Source organism: Erinaceus europaeus, chromosome 11 (assembly GCF_950295315.1).
Source record: "Erinaceus europaeus chromosome 11, mEriEur2.1, whole genome shotgun sequence".
Taxonomy (NCBI): Eukaryota; Metazoa; Chordata; class Mammalia; order Eulipotyphla; family Erinaceidae; genus Erinaceus; species Erinaceus europaeus.
The window spans coordinates 115,057,126-115,076,042 of NC_080172.1; the positions used below are offsets into that span (position 1 = coordinate 115,057,126).

Sequence of the window (18,917 nt, forward strand, 5' to 3'; positions counted from 1 at the left end):
GGTAGGGTAGACAGCACTGCCCCGGGCTGCTTTCTGTCTCGTGAAGCTCTTACGTATAACCAGCAAACAGCTGCATATATACACCTATAGGGGACTCGAAGCCTTTTTGTGTGAGAAACGAGGAACAGTGCGAGTAGGTTCTTTGTGTTGGTACCTTATTTTCTTTTTTCTTTTTTGCCAGAGCTCTAATTTATGGTTGTGTGGGGATTGAACCTGGGACCTTGGGGCTTAACACCTTGTTTTCTTAAAGCATTTATTTCTTTTTAAAAAACACGACTGCAAATTTCTCTCAGCTTCTAGGATCAGATTTCAGTCATCTAACTGCTTTCGAGATGATTTGCACAGGAGAACCTTGGTGAATGCAAATGTTGCTTCACACTTGTAGGAGTGTGCTCAGAGTGGCTTAACCCTTCCAAGCCACTTGCTTAAAGATAAGACATCTGCAACAAGGAGGCAGGTTACAGAGTCAAAATTTAAAACCTGCAAATAGTTTTTTATCCCTGTATTTGAAGCACTGTAAGAATTTAAAGCTAGAGCTGAGCAGTGCCTGGTCTCTTGGTAAATAAAATAAAATAAAATTAAAAAAAAGATTGTGGCCCAAAAGTGGGTAAGGCATTGGACTGATTAACCCCTCCTTGTCACCTCTTAGGCTGCTCTCCAGTCTTTTTGGGAATTGGGTTAAATTGAAGAAAATAGTCATGAAGCAGAAATTAACAGTAGTCTTCTAACAGTAGATCTCTTTGACTTTCATTTTCCACAGTGTTCATGAGAAGAGCCTAAACTACTAAGAGTCAGATAACTTATATAATGTTTTTTATTAGTCTTCCAGCAAAATTTAAATTAAAATTGCCTGGGAGGGCAGGGGAGATAATCATAATGGTTATGCAAAAAGACTTTCATGTCTGACACACCAAGGATCCCAGGTTCAGTTCCCAGCACCACCACCATAAGCTAGTATGGAGCAGTGCTCTGATTTAAAAAAAAAAAAATTACCTGGGAAATTTATTTCAAATTTTCCTGAGTATTAACTTGCCTGTGAGGAGGAGGTGTTGTATGTAATAGCTGGTGATTGTCATTTACTGACTGCTATTGTGTTCAAAACTTTGTAAATTTGTGGGTTATTTTATTGGCTTTCTCTTTAAAAAAATGATCTAATGATTTATTGGTTATAGATAGACTGAAGGGGGGAGTAAGGGAGAGAGACCTCTGTAGCACTGCCGCACTGCTCATGAAGCTGCCCTGCCCGTGGGGCCCAGGGTCTGGAAGTCAGCTTCTTGTGCATTCTGCCCCACCTAACCCCTTATTTATGGGGTTAATCCCCACGAGATAGGTACTGTTATTGTTTACTGTTAATTATTTAATAGGTACTATTATTATTTACTGTTAATCCCACGAGATAGGTACTGTTATTATTTCTACTTTGTGGGTGTAGAAATTTAGGCTAAAGAAAAGATGAAGTGTCTTTTCCAGGGACACATGCTGAGCCAAGATTTCAGCTTGAGGTTTTTGAATTTAAAATGCAAACATACTCTTATTTATATATTTACTTTATCTATTTTGATCAGAGACAGAAGTTGACGGGGAGGGATATAGAGACGGAAAGAAAAAGAGTCACTTGCAGCGTAGGGGACTTGAACAAGGGTCTCTGTATTCAACTGGGTGCACCGTTGCCTGGCCCCTTCAGTTCCTTTATCCTTCAGTGAATTGTGTTTATCTTCTGTCAGCAAGAGCACGGCCCCCTTTGCCTCTCTCTCTCACAGCGCCGAAACTTCCCTCTGTGAGGTGGGGGCCGGGCTGGAAACTTGGCTTTTTTTTTTTTTTTTTGCCTCCAGGGTTATGTTTGGTGCCTGCACTATGAATCCACTGCTCCGCGGCCATCTTTCATCCATTGTAGTTGTTATTGTTGTCATTGTTGTTATCCAATAGGACAGAGAGAAGTGGAGAGGAGGGGGAGCTGGGGACTTGAACCAGGATCCTGTCCTTCACCGGGTGTGCTACTGCCCCCCCCCCCCCATTATTTACATGGCAAAGCAGTACACTATTTCAGTGAGCTAGTGCACCGTCTCATGCTTATTATGATCAGTTTTACTTGATGTGAGTGGATTAATAGACTTGTGCACAGAACGAAGCATTTGCCCTTATGTAACATGTAGTCTGTGGTTAAAAAGAGATTTGCTTTGGCCGCACGTGGCTAGACCAGCGCTTGCTGTCTTCTCCAGTCTCTGAAGATAGAGATTGAACTAGATGTAGAGAGAGCAGGGTGTTGGAGATCCAGGCCCAAGATTTGTGACTTGTAAGCATTGTCATTTGTCAGTTTTTAAGAAGTTCTTTTCACTGAAATTCCCCTCATTTACAGCAGCGAGTCCAGCAGTAGCTCAAGTGACGACTCCCCAGCCCGATCAGTTCAGTCGGCAGCAGTCCCGGCACCTACTTCCCAGTTGCTTTCATCTCTGGAAAAAGATGAGCCTCGTAAAAGTTTTGGGATCAAGGTCCAGAATCTTCCAGTGCGCTCCACAGGTGAGTATCTTGTTCCTTTCCTCTCTGTTACTAGAGAAGAGTGAGGCGAGCAACTTGAATCTGTGTATTTTTCAGTGAAAACAAGCTTCTCATTGTGCTACACTGACATGCTTTATAAAATGTCTGGCTCGTTAAGTATGAACATTATGTTACGATCTTATTTACTTCCTTTACTATTTTCCTTGTATTATGTACGCACACGTCAGACTCATCGTGTGCCACAGGTGCACAGCATTGTGTGTGCTTTATGAACAGAGCACGGTTTGAGGTCGGCAAACAGCTTAACGGCTCTGCAGAAGACTTCCCGCGCCTGAAGCTTTGAGGTTCCAGGTTCAGGCTCCAGCACCACCATAAGCCAGAGCTCAGCAGTGCTGTGGTAGCTCCCTCTGTGATCTCTCGTTCTCTCATTGAAATAAATAAAAAACTTTTAGAAAAGATATTTAAAAAGATCACAGTTTCTTTACAGTTTTATTATTTACTTACTTAATGAGAGAGAGATACAGAGAAAAAAAAATTAAGAGCACTGCTCAGCTCTAGCTCTGGCTTCTGGTGGTGCTGGAGATTGAACCGGGGACCTTGGAGCTTCAGGCGTGAGAGTCCTCTGAACAGCCACTGTGCTATCTTCTAAGCCCTGTTTACTGTGAAGTAATGCTGGGCATAACAGTATGATTAAAAACTGACTGCAAAGCGATACTTTTTGGGCCAGTGGAATAGCTCACTTGGAGGGGCCAGGTGGTGGCACCTGGTTAAGTGCTCACATTACAGTTCGCAAGGACTGAGGTTCAAGTCCCTGGTCCCCACCTGCAGGGGGAAAGCTTCATGAGTGGTGGAGCAGGGCTGCAGTTGTCTCTCTGTCTCTTTCCCCTCTGGATCTCCCCCGCCTCTCAATTTCTCTCCATCTCTATCCAGTAATAATAGATAAAAAAATTTTTAAAATAGCTCACTTGGATAATAAAGTGCGTGACCTAGGTTCAAGACCTGGCCCCCACCTCCAGGGGTGCAGCAGCTATCTTTCTCCCTTTCTGTCTCCCCTCCCCCTCCATCTCTGTGCCTATCAGTAAATAAACAATTGACTTGTTGATGCGGGGCGGGGCGGGGCGGGGCACGGCACTAGAGCATCACTCTGGAGAGCACGAGACCTGGTGAACTGACATCTCAGCCTTGCAAGTGAAGCACTCTACCCACTGCACCACCTCCTGGGCCACCCCAAGGCCGCGTTACATTTCATATACTGCTTCCCACACATTTTATAATTGCTCGAAGAACTAGAAATGAGACTTTCTCCGATCTTTAAAGGTGTTGTGCATGTTATGTGTGCATATAAAGTTCTTGTTATGAAAGTATTAAACGTGTCCTAAACAAAGGGATAACAAAATGAACACCCTTACAGCGTGTCCTGTATTTAGAAAAGCATTTTTCCCATGCTTCATTCTGTTTCCATCTTACCTCTTCCCTGGTTTTGTTGCCTTTCTCCTTTTAAAGTGGATCCTGGTGTGATGTATTTTATTCTGACCTAAATATATACTTTCGTATTTATCTGTAAGCTGTAAGAGCTTTTTTCCCCCACGTCACCACAATGTATTTGTACCTAGTAAGGAAGCAGTAGTGTCTTCTAACACTCGGCTCATTTTCAGAAAGGTACCGAGATCTTTAAAGTACCTTTCAGAGTTTCTGGACTTGGAAAAGCGATACTTTTACTGTTAACAAAACTTAGGTAAAAAATCTGGCTGATGATTTAGTAGCTGTAACTAAGTAAGATACTTGTTTTTGTTTGGGGATTTAGATACAAGCCTTAAAGATGGCCTTTTCCATGAATTTAAGAAATTTGGAAAGGTGACTTCAGTGCAGATTCATGGAGCTTCAGAAGAGAGATATGGTCTGGTATTCTTTCGTCAGCAAGAGGACCAAGAAAAAGCATTGACTGCTTCAAAAGGAAAACTTTTCTTTGGTATGCAGATTGAAGTGACAGCGTGGATAGGGCCAGGTAAGAGACATGGGAGTCGAGTAATGTTATTTGTATGCCAGTTTGGGGAAGAACAGCATGGTATCTTGAATGTGGACACTATTTTAATTTACTTCTGGTGTCTTCTGTTTTGTTTATTTAAATTTAATTTTTTAAAAGATGTATTTGTGGATGAGGGAGACAACATAATGGTTCTGCAAAAGACTTTCATGGTGAAGCTCCGCGGTCCCAGATCAACCCCCAGCATCACCATAAGCCAGAGTTGAACAGTGCTCTAGTTAAAATTAATAATAAATGAACAAATGAATGGATAGAATGGGTGGGGTACAGAAGAGAACCAGAGCATCACCAGTACATGCAGTGCTAGAGATTGAAGTCGGGACTTCATGTCTCGGAGTCCAATGCCCCATCCATTGTGGAACCTCCCGGGCCCATTATATGTTTGTTTGTTTTTCTCTTTTGTTGCCCTTGTTGTTTTTCATTGTTGTTGTAGTTGTTGTTGTTGTCATCATTGTTAGATAGAACAGAGAGAAATGGAGAGAGGAGGGGAAGACAGAGGGGGAGAGAAAGACAGACACCTGCAGACCTGCTTCACCGCCCGTGAAGCGACTCCCCTGCAGGTGGGGAGCTGGGGTCTCCAACCAGGATCCTTACTCGGGTCCTTGCGCTTTGCGCCACATGCGCTTAACCAGCTGCGCTGCCGCCTGACTCCCTCCACAATCGTTTTTTCTCTTAAGTTTGTGGAAATGGTCAGAACTAACGTAAGGACTGGTATTTAGAACCTGTAGTCTGCGTGCATTTTTAGAGCAATATATAACTTAGGTACTGAGGACCTAGTTCAGAAGCACTGCCAGTAGATGAGAATAATTTCTAGCATGCTGTATTGCCAATGGTGGGACTAGCTGAGATGTTGATGAAATGCTGAGGATTGAGATCTTTACCGTGGGGGGAAAAAGAAGTGTTTTTCCGTATTAGTTTGCACCTGAGAAGTACTTGGCCTTTACCTGCTTACCAGTGAAGTTTAGTGGGTGTTTGAGAGTAGTTAGCTAGCTCTGTGTGGAGCCCCGGTTTTTCCGTATTAGTGGAACGTTTCAGCCCTGAATGCCTTGTATTGAAATGTACAGAACAGATTTCTTCCTTTGTTCAGGGACCTCTTGGAAGAAAATAGATCTAAATACAAGAAAGCCCAGCTTTGCAGAAGATTCCTTTTGTGCCTTTTTAAGTTTGTGTTTTTTTTTTTTTTTTCCATGTCAAGGCAGTCTTAGAGTCCTACACATGAAAATGTGGGATTAACAGGGTTTTTTTCAGTAGCATATAGACACTGAAACAGGGCTGAGGAGACGACGTGATGGGTCTACAAAAAGACTTTTCATGCCTGAGGCTCCGAGGTTCCAGGTTCAATCCCCAGCACCACCATAAGCCAGAGCCATGCAGTGCTCTGGTATTTCTGTGTTTTTCTCCCTGTACCTGTCATTAAAATAAAGTAAAATGCTCATTAAAAAAAGACACTAAGACATTAAGACTAGCAATGGAGACTGGATAGATCACATGTGGAAAATGCACACTTGCTTTCCTTTGCTTAAACAAATTCGGGTTTTGAAATTTTACTCAGCTTTTGATGGAGATGAAGTTGCCCGTTTTGATGGTGACAAAATGTGCTTTAGTCTTCTGATTTTGTTTCCAGGAGAACAAACCTCAAGATTAGTCTGAGTTACTCTTTTTCTATCTTTCTCCTTTAAACATTTCTAAGTACCTGCCCTGTATTAGTTTCAAGGAGACCTAGTTGAGCTTGAAATAAGAGCTACCCCTTTGAGATGTACTGAAATATAGAGACAGATATTTGAGCCCTGAGCAGCCTTTGAGTCTGTCTGACTCTAGAGATACCTATTTTTGATGATGCTGGAAAGCTTTAGCTGAACTCTTATCAGAACTAAAGAACCGCAATCTGGAATGAGATGTATTCTGCTGAGCGCCGGCAGTAGCTCAGAACTTCGTACTGCAGACTGCTAACACTTCAGGAATAGTCAGTGGCCGGAGCTAAGCACGTTCAGCCGAATGGTTAAAAACAGACTAGATCATGATCACCTTTTTTCTTTTCTCCATTTCCTTGTATTGTAATTATTATCAACACTATGAATGTCCCTGTCCTTGATGAAGTTAATACATGGAGCTTCAAAGAAAGCCCATGATCAGACTTGACATTAAGCCAGGGCTTTTCATCAGGAATGTCAGTCTGTTTCTAAGTGGGGACTTCACTGCACCCAAAGAAGAAAGTTCGCAAGGGTTACTTCGGTCACTCTTCTTGTACCTAAAATTCTTAGCATACAGATGGTTGAGTTGTGCTAATTGGTATGATGATTGTGAAATACCAAATGTCTTCTAAAGTATAAGAAAAATAAATAATAAAGATGATTGTTTCAACTGAATTTTACATGCATTTCAAATAGTCTTGTTCTACATGTTCAGTGGGAAATTTTGTTCCCACTGAAACTATGCTGTGGAAGCCGAGACCAGGCTAGCAGCGGCGCTAACGTTTTTGCTGTCATGCATTTTTTTTTTTTTTTTTGGTGAGTGATTATTTTAGAAAACCAATCAACTTAGATTGGAATTCCATTCACTTTTCTATTTTAAAGCTCAAACAAAAATGTAATGTCGTCTCTAATTGCTTAGACATATTTCTTTAACCTTTGTAGTTCTCTTTTGCTTTTGAGTTAGCAGGAAACTAACTTATTTCTAAAAGTGTGTAATCTCCCAGATCGTGTGGGTACCCAGTCCCAGAGTTTCAAATTTTAATTTCTTTTTATTTTTTATTTCAAATTCTCTATTTATTGGATAGAGACAGCCAGAAATCAAGAAAGAAGAGGAGGATAGAGAGAGAGAGAGAGAGAGAGAGAGAGAGAGAGAGAGAGTAAGAGAGACAGAGATGCCTGCAGCACCGCTTCACCACTCAGGAAGCTTCCCCCCTGCAGGTGAGGACGGGGGCCTTGAACCTGGGTCCTTGCACACTGTAACACGTGCTCAACCAGGTGCACCACCACCCAGCCCCCCTTAATTTCTTAAATAGGAATTTTCCTCATGATATGTAAACGCTAACTAAAGCATTCTTTTCTCTTTCTCTCAACCCACACCCCAATCACAGAAACAGAAAGTGAAAATGAATTTCGCCCTCTGGATGAAAGGATGGATGAATTCCACCCCAAAGCGACAAGGACCCTCTTCATAGGCAACCTGGAAAAGACCACTACGTACCATGACCTGCGCAATACCTTCCAGCGCTTCGGAGAAATTGTGGTATGTTGCCTTTTTCCAGTTCTTTGCCTTAAAACATAAACTGTAGTACAGTGGTCCAGTAGGTGTCACGGTGCACGAAGGGTTGGACTCTTAGGCATGGAGTCCTGAGTTCCATCCCTGACATAGCACGTATTGGAGTAATAACTCTGGTTTTCTTTGTCTCTCCCTTTCCCCCTATTGAATGAATAAATAAATGATTAGATAGAGACGGTCAGAAATTGAGAGTGGAGGGGAGATAGAGAGGGTGAGAGACAGACACACCTGCAGCCCTGCTTCACCACTTGTGAAGCTTTCCCCCTGCAGGTGGGGGTTGGGGGCTCGAACCTGGGTCCCTGTGCACTGTAACATGTGCTCTCAATTAGGTGTGCCACCACCTAGCCCCCTATATTTTTGTTTTGCTTATTTCTTTTTCAAACTTGTGAATTTTACTCCTTTATGAGACAGGCATTCCTCATGAATGTGCAAACTGTTTATAGTTTTTCTGTTGTGTATTTTTGTTGCTATTGTTATTTTGCCCCCAGACTTGCGTCTGGGGCTTGATGCCTGCACAGCTCTGCTGTTCTGGGTAATCCTTCTTTTTCTCTCAGCAGAGAGGGAGAGGTGGAGCTTGGGTGGGGTGGGGTGGGGGAGAGGGATAGGCAGGCAGGAGAGACACCTGCAGCACTGCCCCACCTCTGATGAGACTTCCCCACTGCAGGTGGGACCTGTGTCTTGAACCCAGGTCCTGGCATGTACTAGCTAACACATGCACTCTACCACATGAGCCATCACCTAACTGCTGCCGCCAGTTATTTTATGAGAGAGAGATACAGACATAGACCAGAGCCCTCCTCCAGCACATGGGGCACTAGGGATTGAACCTGAAGCCTCATGCTCTCAAGTCCTGCCCTGTACCCAGAGTCAGCTCCCTGCTGCTGAGTGCTGCGCCACCTCTGTGGGTTCAGAGGAATTTGGGGATTACTAGAATGTGGATGTCGTGCTGGAGGCTCTGTTCACGTTGAAATTTTAATTTTAATTAGAATCACTTTACATTCTATAAACCATTGTTAGATTTAGGAATAGAAGGATTTTTGTCTTCATGAACCAAAATATGAGCCAATTTATAGTGAAAATCATTTTTTACCCTTGGGGATACCCTAGTTGTGTGTCTGGGGAGGAGGGGAGGGAAATTGCTTCTGCCTTTCCTAGGCTTTTTACTAATAGCAATGAAAAAAGATTTTGGAAACGAAACATATTTTGAGTATATATAGGTGTCGTAAATCTTTGGAGAATGTATGTGCATTTGTTTATTTACATCTTATTTTAAACATTAATGCTATAAGCAAAAGATCCTTGTGTTGTTTTAATAAAGTAATTTATGACTGAACTAAGTCTTACAGGGACTGGTAGAACATACAGAGGCCAGGGCCGGGTGGTGGTGCACCCAGCTAAGTGCTCGAGTTACCCTACGCAGGAATGGGGTTCAAGCCCCCTGGTTCCCACCCACAGATAGAAAAGATCATGAGTGGTGAGGCACGGATGCAGGTCTCTCTCTCTCTCTCTCTCTGTCTCATTAGATAAAACCATTTTAGAAAGGAAGTAATAGGCTGTTTATTTAAAAGACCTATTTTATTTATTACTAATTGTATTTATTTTTACAAGAGCACAGCTCGGCTCTGGCTGCGGGTAGGTAGTGCCGGGATTAGCATCTGTGAGCCGCCTGCCCTGCCCACTGCCCGTGTGTGCCTTCCCAGTCCCGCTGTGGGTGTTGGGTATCGGAGAGAGGCCGAGCACTGCTGCAGCACGCGCGGTGGGTGCCGCGGTGAGAGCTGCCCTCTCTCCAAATGCAGCCCTGTGCTTGACTCGCCTGCTGGCCAAGCTTGATAGAAGCTGTGCGTCGAGAGAAGCACATCAGCACGACACTTCCCTTCGTTGCTTCTATTTTAACTTCTTAAAAAGTTTCATTAAAACCATTTTATTTTTTAGAGCAGCACATGCAGACTTTGTTTTCCCTCCTGGAGCCCCAGAGCCTCGTGCACTCGTGCTTTCACGACTCGGCGCTCGACAGAAGACACAGGGAGTGTGAAAGACCACAGTGCACGAGGCACGGTGCCGTGCCACCTCTCGTCGAGGGCCCGCATTCGAGCCTGGGCCGTGCCCCTGGCATGGCGTTCACCGTGTCTGCTGAGACAGCTTGCCCTCTCCTACTCAAGAAAAGTGTGTCCTCCTCCCCCCCCCCCCAGGGTTATTGCTGGGGCTCAGTGCCTGCACCATGAATCCACCGCTCCTGGAGGCCATTTTTTCCCCCTTTTGTTGCCCTTGTTGTTGTAGCCTCGTGTTTATTATTGCCATTGTTGATGCCGTTCGTTGTTGGATAGGACAGAGAGAAATGGAGAGAGGAGGGGAAGACAGAGGGGGGGAGAGAGACAGACACCTGCAGACCTGCTTCACCGCCTGTGAAGCGACTCCCCTGTAGGTGGGGAGCCGGGGGCTCGAACCGGGATCCTTACGCCGGTTTCTTGCACTTTGTGCCACTTGCGCTTAACCCACTGCGCCACTGCCTGACCCCCGTGTCCTCTTTTTTTAAAAAAATTTATTTTAAAATGAAAATATTGTCAAGACCATAGGATGAGAGGAGTACAGTTGCCACCACCAGAACTCCGTATCCCATCCCCTCCCCTGACAGCTTTCCCATTCTCTATCCCTCTGGGAGTATGGACCCAGGGTCATTGTGGGATGCAGACGGTGGAAGGTCTGGCTTCTGTAATTGCTTCCTCGCTGAACATGGGTGTTGACAGGTGGATCCACACTCCCAGCCTGTCTCTCTCTTTCCCTAGTGGGGAAGGGCTCTGGGGAAGCGGAGCTCCAGGACACATTGGTGGGGTTGTCTGCCCAGGGAAGTCCAGTTGGCATCATCTTAGTATCTGGAACCTGGTGGCTGAAAAAGAGTTAAGATATAAAGCAGAATAAATTATTGCCTAATCATGAATGAAAAGTGTGTACTCTTATTTCCAACTTTGCTACTTACTTAGTTGAGTGTTTTGAAAAGTACTAATCTAAGCTCTAGCTTTTTCTGTCATTAGTTATCACCATAATCTCTTATTTTCAGTTATCTATGAATGGTCAAACCATTTATTTTATCATCTGCAGTTTGACATCTGTGAGTCTATAAATTGAGAAATCTCTTCAGACATACTTTTATTTTGGAGAATTATCCAAAGTTGTATTTGGGCATGTGACTTTTTTTTTTTTTTTTTTTTTTTAAATCACTGGTGCTCTGCCAGCACTACAAATCCACTCCTGGAGGCCATTTTTCCATTTTATTGGATAGGACCTGGAACTGGAACCCCTGTCTTTGCACTTAGTACTATGTGCACTTAACCAGCTACACCACCACCTGACCCCAGGGCATGTGACTGCATTCTCATGAACTTTTAAGCAGAGTGATTGTTTTGTTCTAAGAACTCTTCCTGGCTAATATGGACCTGTTTTGATAACCATGATCTCTTATTTTCAGTTGATCTTGAGCGTTCTCTAAAGAACCCAGCAGCTAGCTCTTTACTCACGTCCCTATGCCTCAGGTTCTGATCACTGGCATCTGAGCCATACAGAGACTCAGATAATTACAGAGCTTCCTCTGTAGTATATGACTCAGGCTCTCATTGTTAATGAGCAACTTCTGCTGTTCAAGTGTCTGTTTTCATGAGTAACCTAAGACCTCTTTCCACCTACTGAGTGAGTGTCACTTGTGATTGTAGATTTAGAGGCTTTGAAAATGGGAGTATTCCTCAGAGAGTCTAATCCAGGTGTGGTGTTTTCGATGCGTTTTCACAAAGCAGTTCACATACTAAGGAGTCCCAAGTTCTGAGTATGATAAACTACTACTGCCATGCTTATCAGTCACCACCGTTGCTTCAGTTAGATGTACTTATATTCAGAACTGTATATTTTAAATCATGTTTTGAAAACTTGATTTTTTTTTAAATCACCCTGCCCCTCCTCTGGGGCCTTAGACGTGTGCACTATTGTCAAGTTACATCCCGGATCCAATATTCACTCTGTAGCTTTAGACCAGGGGAGAAATAGTAAACAGGACTCCACCACCCAATTCCGTGGTGTCATTGCAATGGTTGGGACTGCCCTTGGCGCTCCCATGTGGTTCTAGGGCGTAAACTCAGCCCTCACATGTGGATGGCAAGTGCTACTGCCAAACCGCTGTGTTGACCCCTCTTAGTATTGTTGTTTTTTTTTTTAACCCCTCTTATTGTTTTTAATTTCAGATGTTAATACATATTTAAAAAAAATATTTACTCCCTTTTGTTACCCATGTTGTTTTTATTGTTGTAATTATTATTGTTGTTGTTATTGATGTTGTTGTCAGATAGGACAGAGAGAAATGGAGAGAGGAGGGGGAGAGAAAGATTCTAACCTGCAGACCTGCTTCACCGCCTGTGAAGTGACTCCCCCGCAGGTGGGGAGCCGGGGGCTCGAACCGGGATCTTTATACCAGTCCTTGCACTCTGGGCCACGTTTGCTTAACCCGCTGTGCTACCGCCTGACTCCCGTTATACATACACATACACATATATATATGAAAAAATTTAATTTCATTTATTTATTTTCCTTTTGTTGCCTTTGTCTTTTTATTGTTGCTGTTATTGATGTCATCATTGTTGGATAGGACAGAGAGAAATAGAGAGAGGAGGGGAGGACAGAGGGGGAGAGAAAGACAGACACCCGCAGACCTGCTTCACCGCCTGTGAAGCGACTCCCCTGCAGGTGGGGAGCCGGGGGCTCGAACTGGGATCCTTAAGCCGGTTCTTGAGCTTTGTGCCATGTGCATTTAACCCGCTGTGCTACCGCCCGACTCCCCATTACATATGTTTTTAAAAGATCTGCCCCTAGTAAAAATTTTATATGTTGCAAAAGGGAATTGCTTAGGATTTTGTTAAAACAGGCTGTCCTTTATTTATTTTTTTTTACAAATCTCTGTTTTCTGCTTAAATTCTTTTTTAAATCTCTTATAATAATTATTGGATATATATGTAGAGAGGAATTGAGAAGGGGGGAGGTAGAGAAAAGGAAGGAGACAGACACCTGAGCCCTGCTTCACCACTCATGAAGCTTTTCCCCTGCAGGTGGGGGCTGTGGGCTTGAGCCCAGGTCCTTGCGCTCTGTCCCGTGTGTGCTTAGCCAGGTGCACCATCACCTGGTCCTCAGAATGAACAAGTGTTCTGGTTTTAAAATTTTGACTTGCTTCTTCAAAGAACTTCATATAGGAAAGATTTCATGATTTGTGACTACAAATGCAGGGTGTTTTTGTTGTTGTTGTTGTTGTTTGTTTTTTACTTACAGTTTGTAGTATCACAATATACAATAAATATTAAGTTATTAAGAAAACTACTTTGGGGGAATATGAGTATTTCAAGAAATACTTGATTGTCAGCGAAGTTGTGATGTACTTTTCTATGCAAAAATGTGTCATGACATTCCTTGACAACCCAATATATACATCATATGGACTCGATTTGTTCTGTCATGTCACTCAGTGGTGTGCATTGACTTTTCAGGATATTGATATTAAGAAAGTAAATGGTGTCCCTCAATATGCATTCTTGCAATACTGTGATATCGCCAGCGTTTGTAAGGCTATTAAGAAGATGGATGGAGAGTATCTTGGGAACAATCGCCTCAAGGTAAGGCCGTCTGCGTAGGTTGTGCTGTTATAACATGTTGTGTTTGTAGCATGCGAAGTTTTTTCTTTTTTTACTTATTATTGGACAGAAACAGAGAAATTGAGAGGGGAGAGGGAGAGAGGCAAAGAGACACTTGCAGCCCTGCTTCACCACTCGTGAAGTTTCCCCCTGCAGGTGGGGACCAGGGGCTCGAACCCAGGTCCTTGTGCGCTGTAATGTGAGCACTTAACCAGGTGCGCCATCATCTGGCCGCAGATGTGGAGTTTTTTATGGAGATAGCTGATCACTTAACATAGCAGTAGTAAGGTAGGTAACCAGTACATCATCAGTCTAATCAGAATTGATACTTGCTTGGCCAGGAAAGATCACACTTTTGTAGATTTCCGTTCAATTTTAACTAAGTGGATCCTGCTTTAGAGATGTTGGTTTGATCAGAATCCTTCAAAAGAAGTGACTGTACTAATAGAGATCCCGCTTTTATACTCAGCTGGGCTTCGGGAAGAGCATGCCCACAAACTGCGTGTGGCTAGATGGGCTTTCTGCAAGCGTGTCAGACCAGTACTTAACACGACATTTCTGCCGATACGGGCCGGTGCTGAAGGTAGGCAGAAAGTCTCAGTGACTTCTCCTCTCGGTGACATCTCCTCGGTGACTTCTCTTCTCAGTGACTTCTCGTCTCCTTTTCATGATGCCCCGCCCATGCTTTAGTCTCTGAAGCGTGTGTTGACTTTCCCCTCACAATCCAGATGTTAGAGAATGATCTTTCCCCAAATTTGGTCTATCGGTGTATAATGAGGGTTTTGAAAAACTATTTCTAATTAGCTTACCTACTTTTGAACATACTTTCGCATACCATTGTTAAATAGCATTTAATTTAATTACACATTCACTTTTATATTAATGAAGTTAGGCTTCATTGTTTTTTCTTAAAGGACGTTTTTTAAATTTGTGATTAAAAGTGGTTTACAAGACTAAGATTACAGTATATACTTCAATATCACAACCCACACCAAGTTTCTGTGCATAATAATAATAAAAAAATAATCACAATAATCACAAGGTTCTCACATTCTTAGGGACAGTTCCATTTATATATACACATATATGTCTATATATTGATTTAGCAAGTTCATGTGTTTCCATTCTCTAGATTCTGTCTGTGGGTGACACCATCCAGTAGTTGTCTCTCACCTCTTCTTTTGCTAAGCATAATTACCTTTAGTTCCATTGATTTTTGTCCCAAAGGACACACTATCAAAATATTTTTTTTAATTGCAGGGTAGTACTCCGTGGAGTATATATCCCATAACTTTTTTATCCAGTCAACTCTTGTTGGCCATTTAACTGCTTTCACTGTTTGGCTGCTGTGGCTAGTACAGCTGAGTATAGTGGTGCGTGTTCCCTTTGAATTAGGATCTTTCTGTGCGTTGGCTAAACACATTTACAGACATATGAAGAGGTACTTCCACTTTGTGATTCAGCAGTGCCACTCCTAGACTTGAATTTTTGAAAAATTATGATGACTTCATTTAAAAGTATATTTGGGTAGACACAAATTGGGGGGGGGGCTGTGGGAAGGGGAGGAAAGAGACACCCCTGTAGCACTGCGTCATCACTCGGGAAGTCTTCCCACTGCAGGGAGGGGCTGGGAGCTTGAGCCTGGGTCCTTGTGCAGTGTAATGTCTGCATTCTACCAGATGAACTACCACCCAACCCTCAACTATGATATCTTTAAAGGAACAGTCACCCAGCAGACTGTTGGTCTTGTAGCATGTCCACAGGCATACAGGAAAGGAAGGAGTTTTGGACCACATTTCATTATGTGAAGGTGACCTTTTTAACTCCTTGAGAGCAAAGTCGTTTCTGTGGTCAGTATGTTGCATAACTTTGACATTCCATATGAGATGTAACTTTTGTTGAAAGCAAAATGCATGGTTTTTAAAAGATTCATTTTATCCCAGTTCGAGCCCGGGCTCCCCACCTGCAGGGGTCACTTCACAAGCGGTAAAGCAGGTCTGCAGGTGTCTGTCCAACAACAGTGACAGGAACAATAACAACAACAATAAGCAACAAAAGGGAAATAATGGCCTCCAGGAGCAGTGGATTCATAGTGCAGGCACCGAGCTCCAGTAGTAGCCCTGGAGGCAAAAAAAAAAAAGATTCATTTTATTTATTTGTATATGAGAGTGAGTTTCACACGAGACACAGAAGAGACACAAAACCAAAACACCATTCTGGTACACGCAGCAGGGACTGAACTGGGAGCCCCGGGAATGTAAAGCTGATGTTCTGCCAGTTAAGCTCTTTCCCAGCTGTGAGAAAAGCACATCTTAAACACTGAGTCAGTAGATAAAAATCTGGCAGCTTTAAAATAGAATTTTGGCATGATGCACAGAGGTGTGCTCCAGTGCTGTACTGTCTCCTTTCTCTATGAAAAACTGGCCAGGGAGTGGTGAGATTGTACATGTATACACACACACGCACACGCACATACACACACGCACACGCAGGGAGAGACTATACTAATAACTAAAACTATTGATTTATTGTTCGTTTTCGTCTTTCTTTCAAGGTTATTGATTTCTTTATTCTAAATGAGAAAAAATGAGTTTAAATATAGCACAGATCTCAGCCAGTAAGCGAACTAAAATACAGAAAAGCAAAATAAAAGCACGGTACACCTAAAGTCACAACAACTGCAATGCTGAATAGTCTTTAGGCATTCTACTGACAGTACCGCACACACCCGCAGAGAAAGCCTGGGATTTGTCTCTAGTATATAGCGCGTAGACACATTTTACCTTGTCAGTTTTCTCGTCATATAGGGCCTTGTTGGGACTGACAGTAACAGAGGATAAGACTCTTACTTATCTTATAGGTGGTATTTGATCGTTTAAAAGGCATGGCCCTGGTTCTCTACAATGAAATTGAATATGCACAGGCGGCTGTCAAAGAGACCAAGGGGAGGAAAATTGGTGGAAATAAAGTCAAGGTGAGCAAATTACTCGACACACAGACAAACCAGACCGTATTCAGACCCAATGTCTCGATACTCGACATTATGAGACTCAGGCATTGTGTGCCCACAGATTTTAAGGGAGGGTTTCATAATTTTGTACTTGGCTATTTAAGGTCACAGAGTATTGTAAACCATATCCACAGAACCGACTTTAAAAATCTTGTCGTTTGGTGGTCCTGGAGATGGCGTAGTGGATAAGGCATTGGACTCTCAAGCAGGAGGTGCCGCGTTCAATCTCCGGCAGCACCTGGATGAGAGTGATATCTGGTTCCTTCTCTCTCTCTCTCTCCCCCCCCATCTTATTAATAAATAAATAAAATCTAAAAAAAAAATCTTGTCATTCCAACAAGCATACTTTTCTTTGACATCGGATGCTTATGTCTGTACTGTTGGTTCAGAATGGGCCACAGTCACCTCTGGGTATCTGCACACCCAGGAGTTGGAAGTATTGATCTTGTCAGTTTTCTGAATAGTCCTCTCTTCCTCTTCTTCCCTCCTCTTCTAAAGGGCTGGAGATTAATGGAAGCACGATCTTTTGCCTGGTGTTTTTAAAAAAAGTTTAGAAACATGGTATGGACTTCACTATAGTGATTAACCATAGCCATTTTATGCGGTGTTGGGGTTCGAAGCCAGTATCTCACACATGCAAGGAATGCCTTCTACAGCTGGGCTGCCTCTCTAACCCCTAAAGTCACTTTTAAACCAAGGTTTCCTTAGAATCAAAAGAGAACTAGGGGCATCACTCCAGCATATGTGGTGCTGGGGATTCAGGACTGTACACATGCAAATCCTGTTCTCTGACACTAAGTCACCAGCCTAGCCACGGAAATGAGGTAGCACACACTTTAGCCACCCTGAAGCCCACATTTGCATGAAGCTTAAATGTCTTTACATTTTAATTTTTTATATTTATTTATCCTTTTTGTTGCCCTTGTTGGTTTATTGTTGTAGTTATTATTGTTGTTATTGATGTCATCGCTGGATAGGACAGGGAAATCGAGAGAGGAAGGGAAGATGGGGAGAGGAAGACAGACATCTGCAGACCTGCTTCACCGCTTGTGAAGCGACTCCCTTGCAGGTGGGGAGCCGGGGGCTCGAACCGGGATCCTTATACCGGTTCTTGCGCTTTGCGCCACCACCCGACTCTGATGTGTTTACATTTTTATTTCATGTTCTGATTGTAGTTCCAGAAAATTGAAGCTTAACAGTGATCGGGTTCTGGAATATTTTCTTCTCTTTTTTTATTTTAAAAAAGATTTACAAAAAGAAAAAAAAAATACGTATTCGTGTCACAATAGAGAGGCCCTAGAGCACACACTGCACCTCTGCTTCAGCATAAGTCAGGCAGGGCTCAAACGAGGGCCTAACATGTGCAGATTTGCACGTTACCCACTGAGCTGGGTTTTGTGACTTTAAATTGTAATTCTTACCAAAATTATGTAGCATGTGAGAGTATTTCAGGTTACAGAATAAAATCTTATTGATACGGACATGCCGTATAATTGAGTTACATGACACTGGAGACTATGTTGAGAAGGGTCTTCAGATTGACAACGCTTTCTATTATTAAACTCTGAAATTTGTGTCAAATAGGTGCTTTTTTTTTTTTTTTTTTTTTTTAAAGGTGGATTTTGCAAACCGGGAAAGTCAGTTGGCTTTTTACCACTGTATGGAAAAATCCGGTCAAGATATCAGAGACTTCTATGAAATGTTAGCAGAAAGAAGGTATGCATTTAAACCTACTGCCATACTTGAGCTTCCCAATTTCTAGTACATAAAATGTGGGTTGGCTTAATTTTTATTTTTCACCCCTTATCTCTCCTCTCTTCCAAAGTATTGCTAGGTTTCCTTTTTATTCCCTAGAGACAGACAGGCTTATTTTCGTGAATCTGATTTTTATATTGCCTATGGGAATTTGGATAACCTACATTCATGACTTACCGGTTGCCCTGCAGTTTGAAAGAATAATTTTCTCAGATTATAGTTTGTACTATTTCTTATAATATGTACAATATGTAATTTATTGAATAGAGACAGAGACAGTAAGAAGGGAAGAGAAGCTAGAGAGGGAATGAGAAAGAGAAATCTGCCACCAGGCTTTACCGCTTGTGAGACTTCCCCTCCAGGCGGGGCTGGGGCTTGAACCTGGGCTCTTGAGCATTATAACACACACACTTTACCAAGTGTGCCACTGCTCCACCCTTCATGACTTCATTATTCTGTTTACAAGGGGGAGACATGTGCAGCACTGCTTCACAACTTGTGAAGTTTGCCCCCGGCAGCTGGGGACCAGGGGCTTGAACCCAGGTCTTCACACTTGATATTGTATATGCTCAGTTGGGCGCACTACCACCTGACCCCTAGGTTTATCTTATATATGTCATCTTTTTTCTCCTTGAAATAGTATAAATACTCTCTTGAAATATTATAATTATAAAGTACTATAATACAT

At 42.8% G+C, this 18,917-nt stretch overlaps 1 protein-coding gene across 6 annotated transcripts in view; it reads left to right on the forward strand.

Moving 5' to 3' along the window:
• Positions 1-18,917, forward strand: part of SPEN (spen family transcriptional repressor) — a 76,103-nt gene that overhangs the window by 44,991 nt on the left and 12,195 nt on the right. For 5 of the 6 annotated variants that reach the window (XM_060202316.1, XM_060202318.1, XM_060202319.1 and 2 more), the window contains 7 exons: positions 2,357-2,517; positions 4,301-4,501; positions 7,620-7,771; positions 13,321-13,446; positions 13,934-14,047; positions 16,325-16,438; positions 18,090-18,190. In XM_060202316.1, coding sequence (XP_060058299.1) covers positions 2,357-2,517; positions 4,301-4,501; positions 7,620-7,771; positions 13,321-13,446; positions 13,934-14,047; positions 16,325-16,438; positions 18,090-18,190 — 969 coding nt within the window. The remainder of the gene's footprint in view (positions 1-2,356; positions 2,518-4,300; positions 4,502-7,619; positions 7,772-13,320; positions 13,447-13,933; positions 14,048-16,324; positions 16,439-18,089; positions 18,191-18,917) is intronic. The other variant, XM_060202317.1, reaches the window with a different exon arrangement.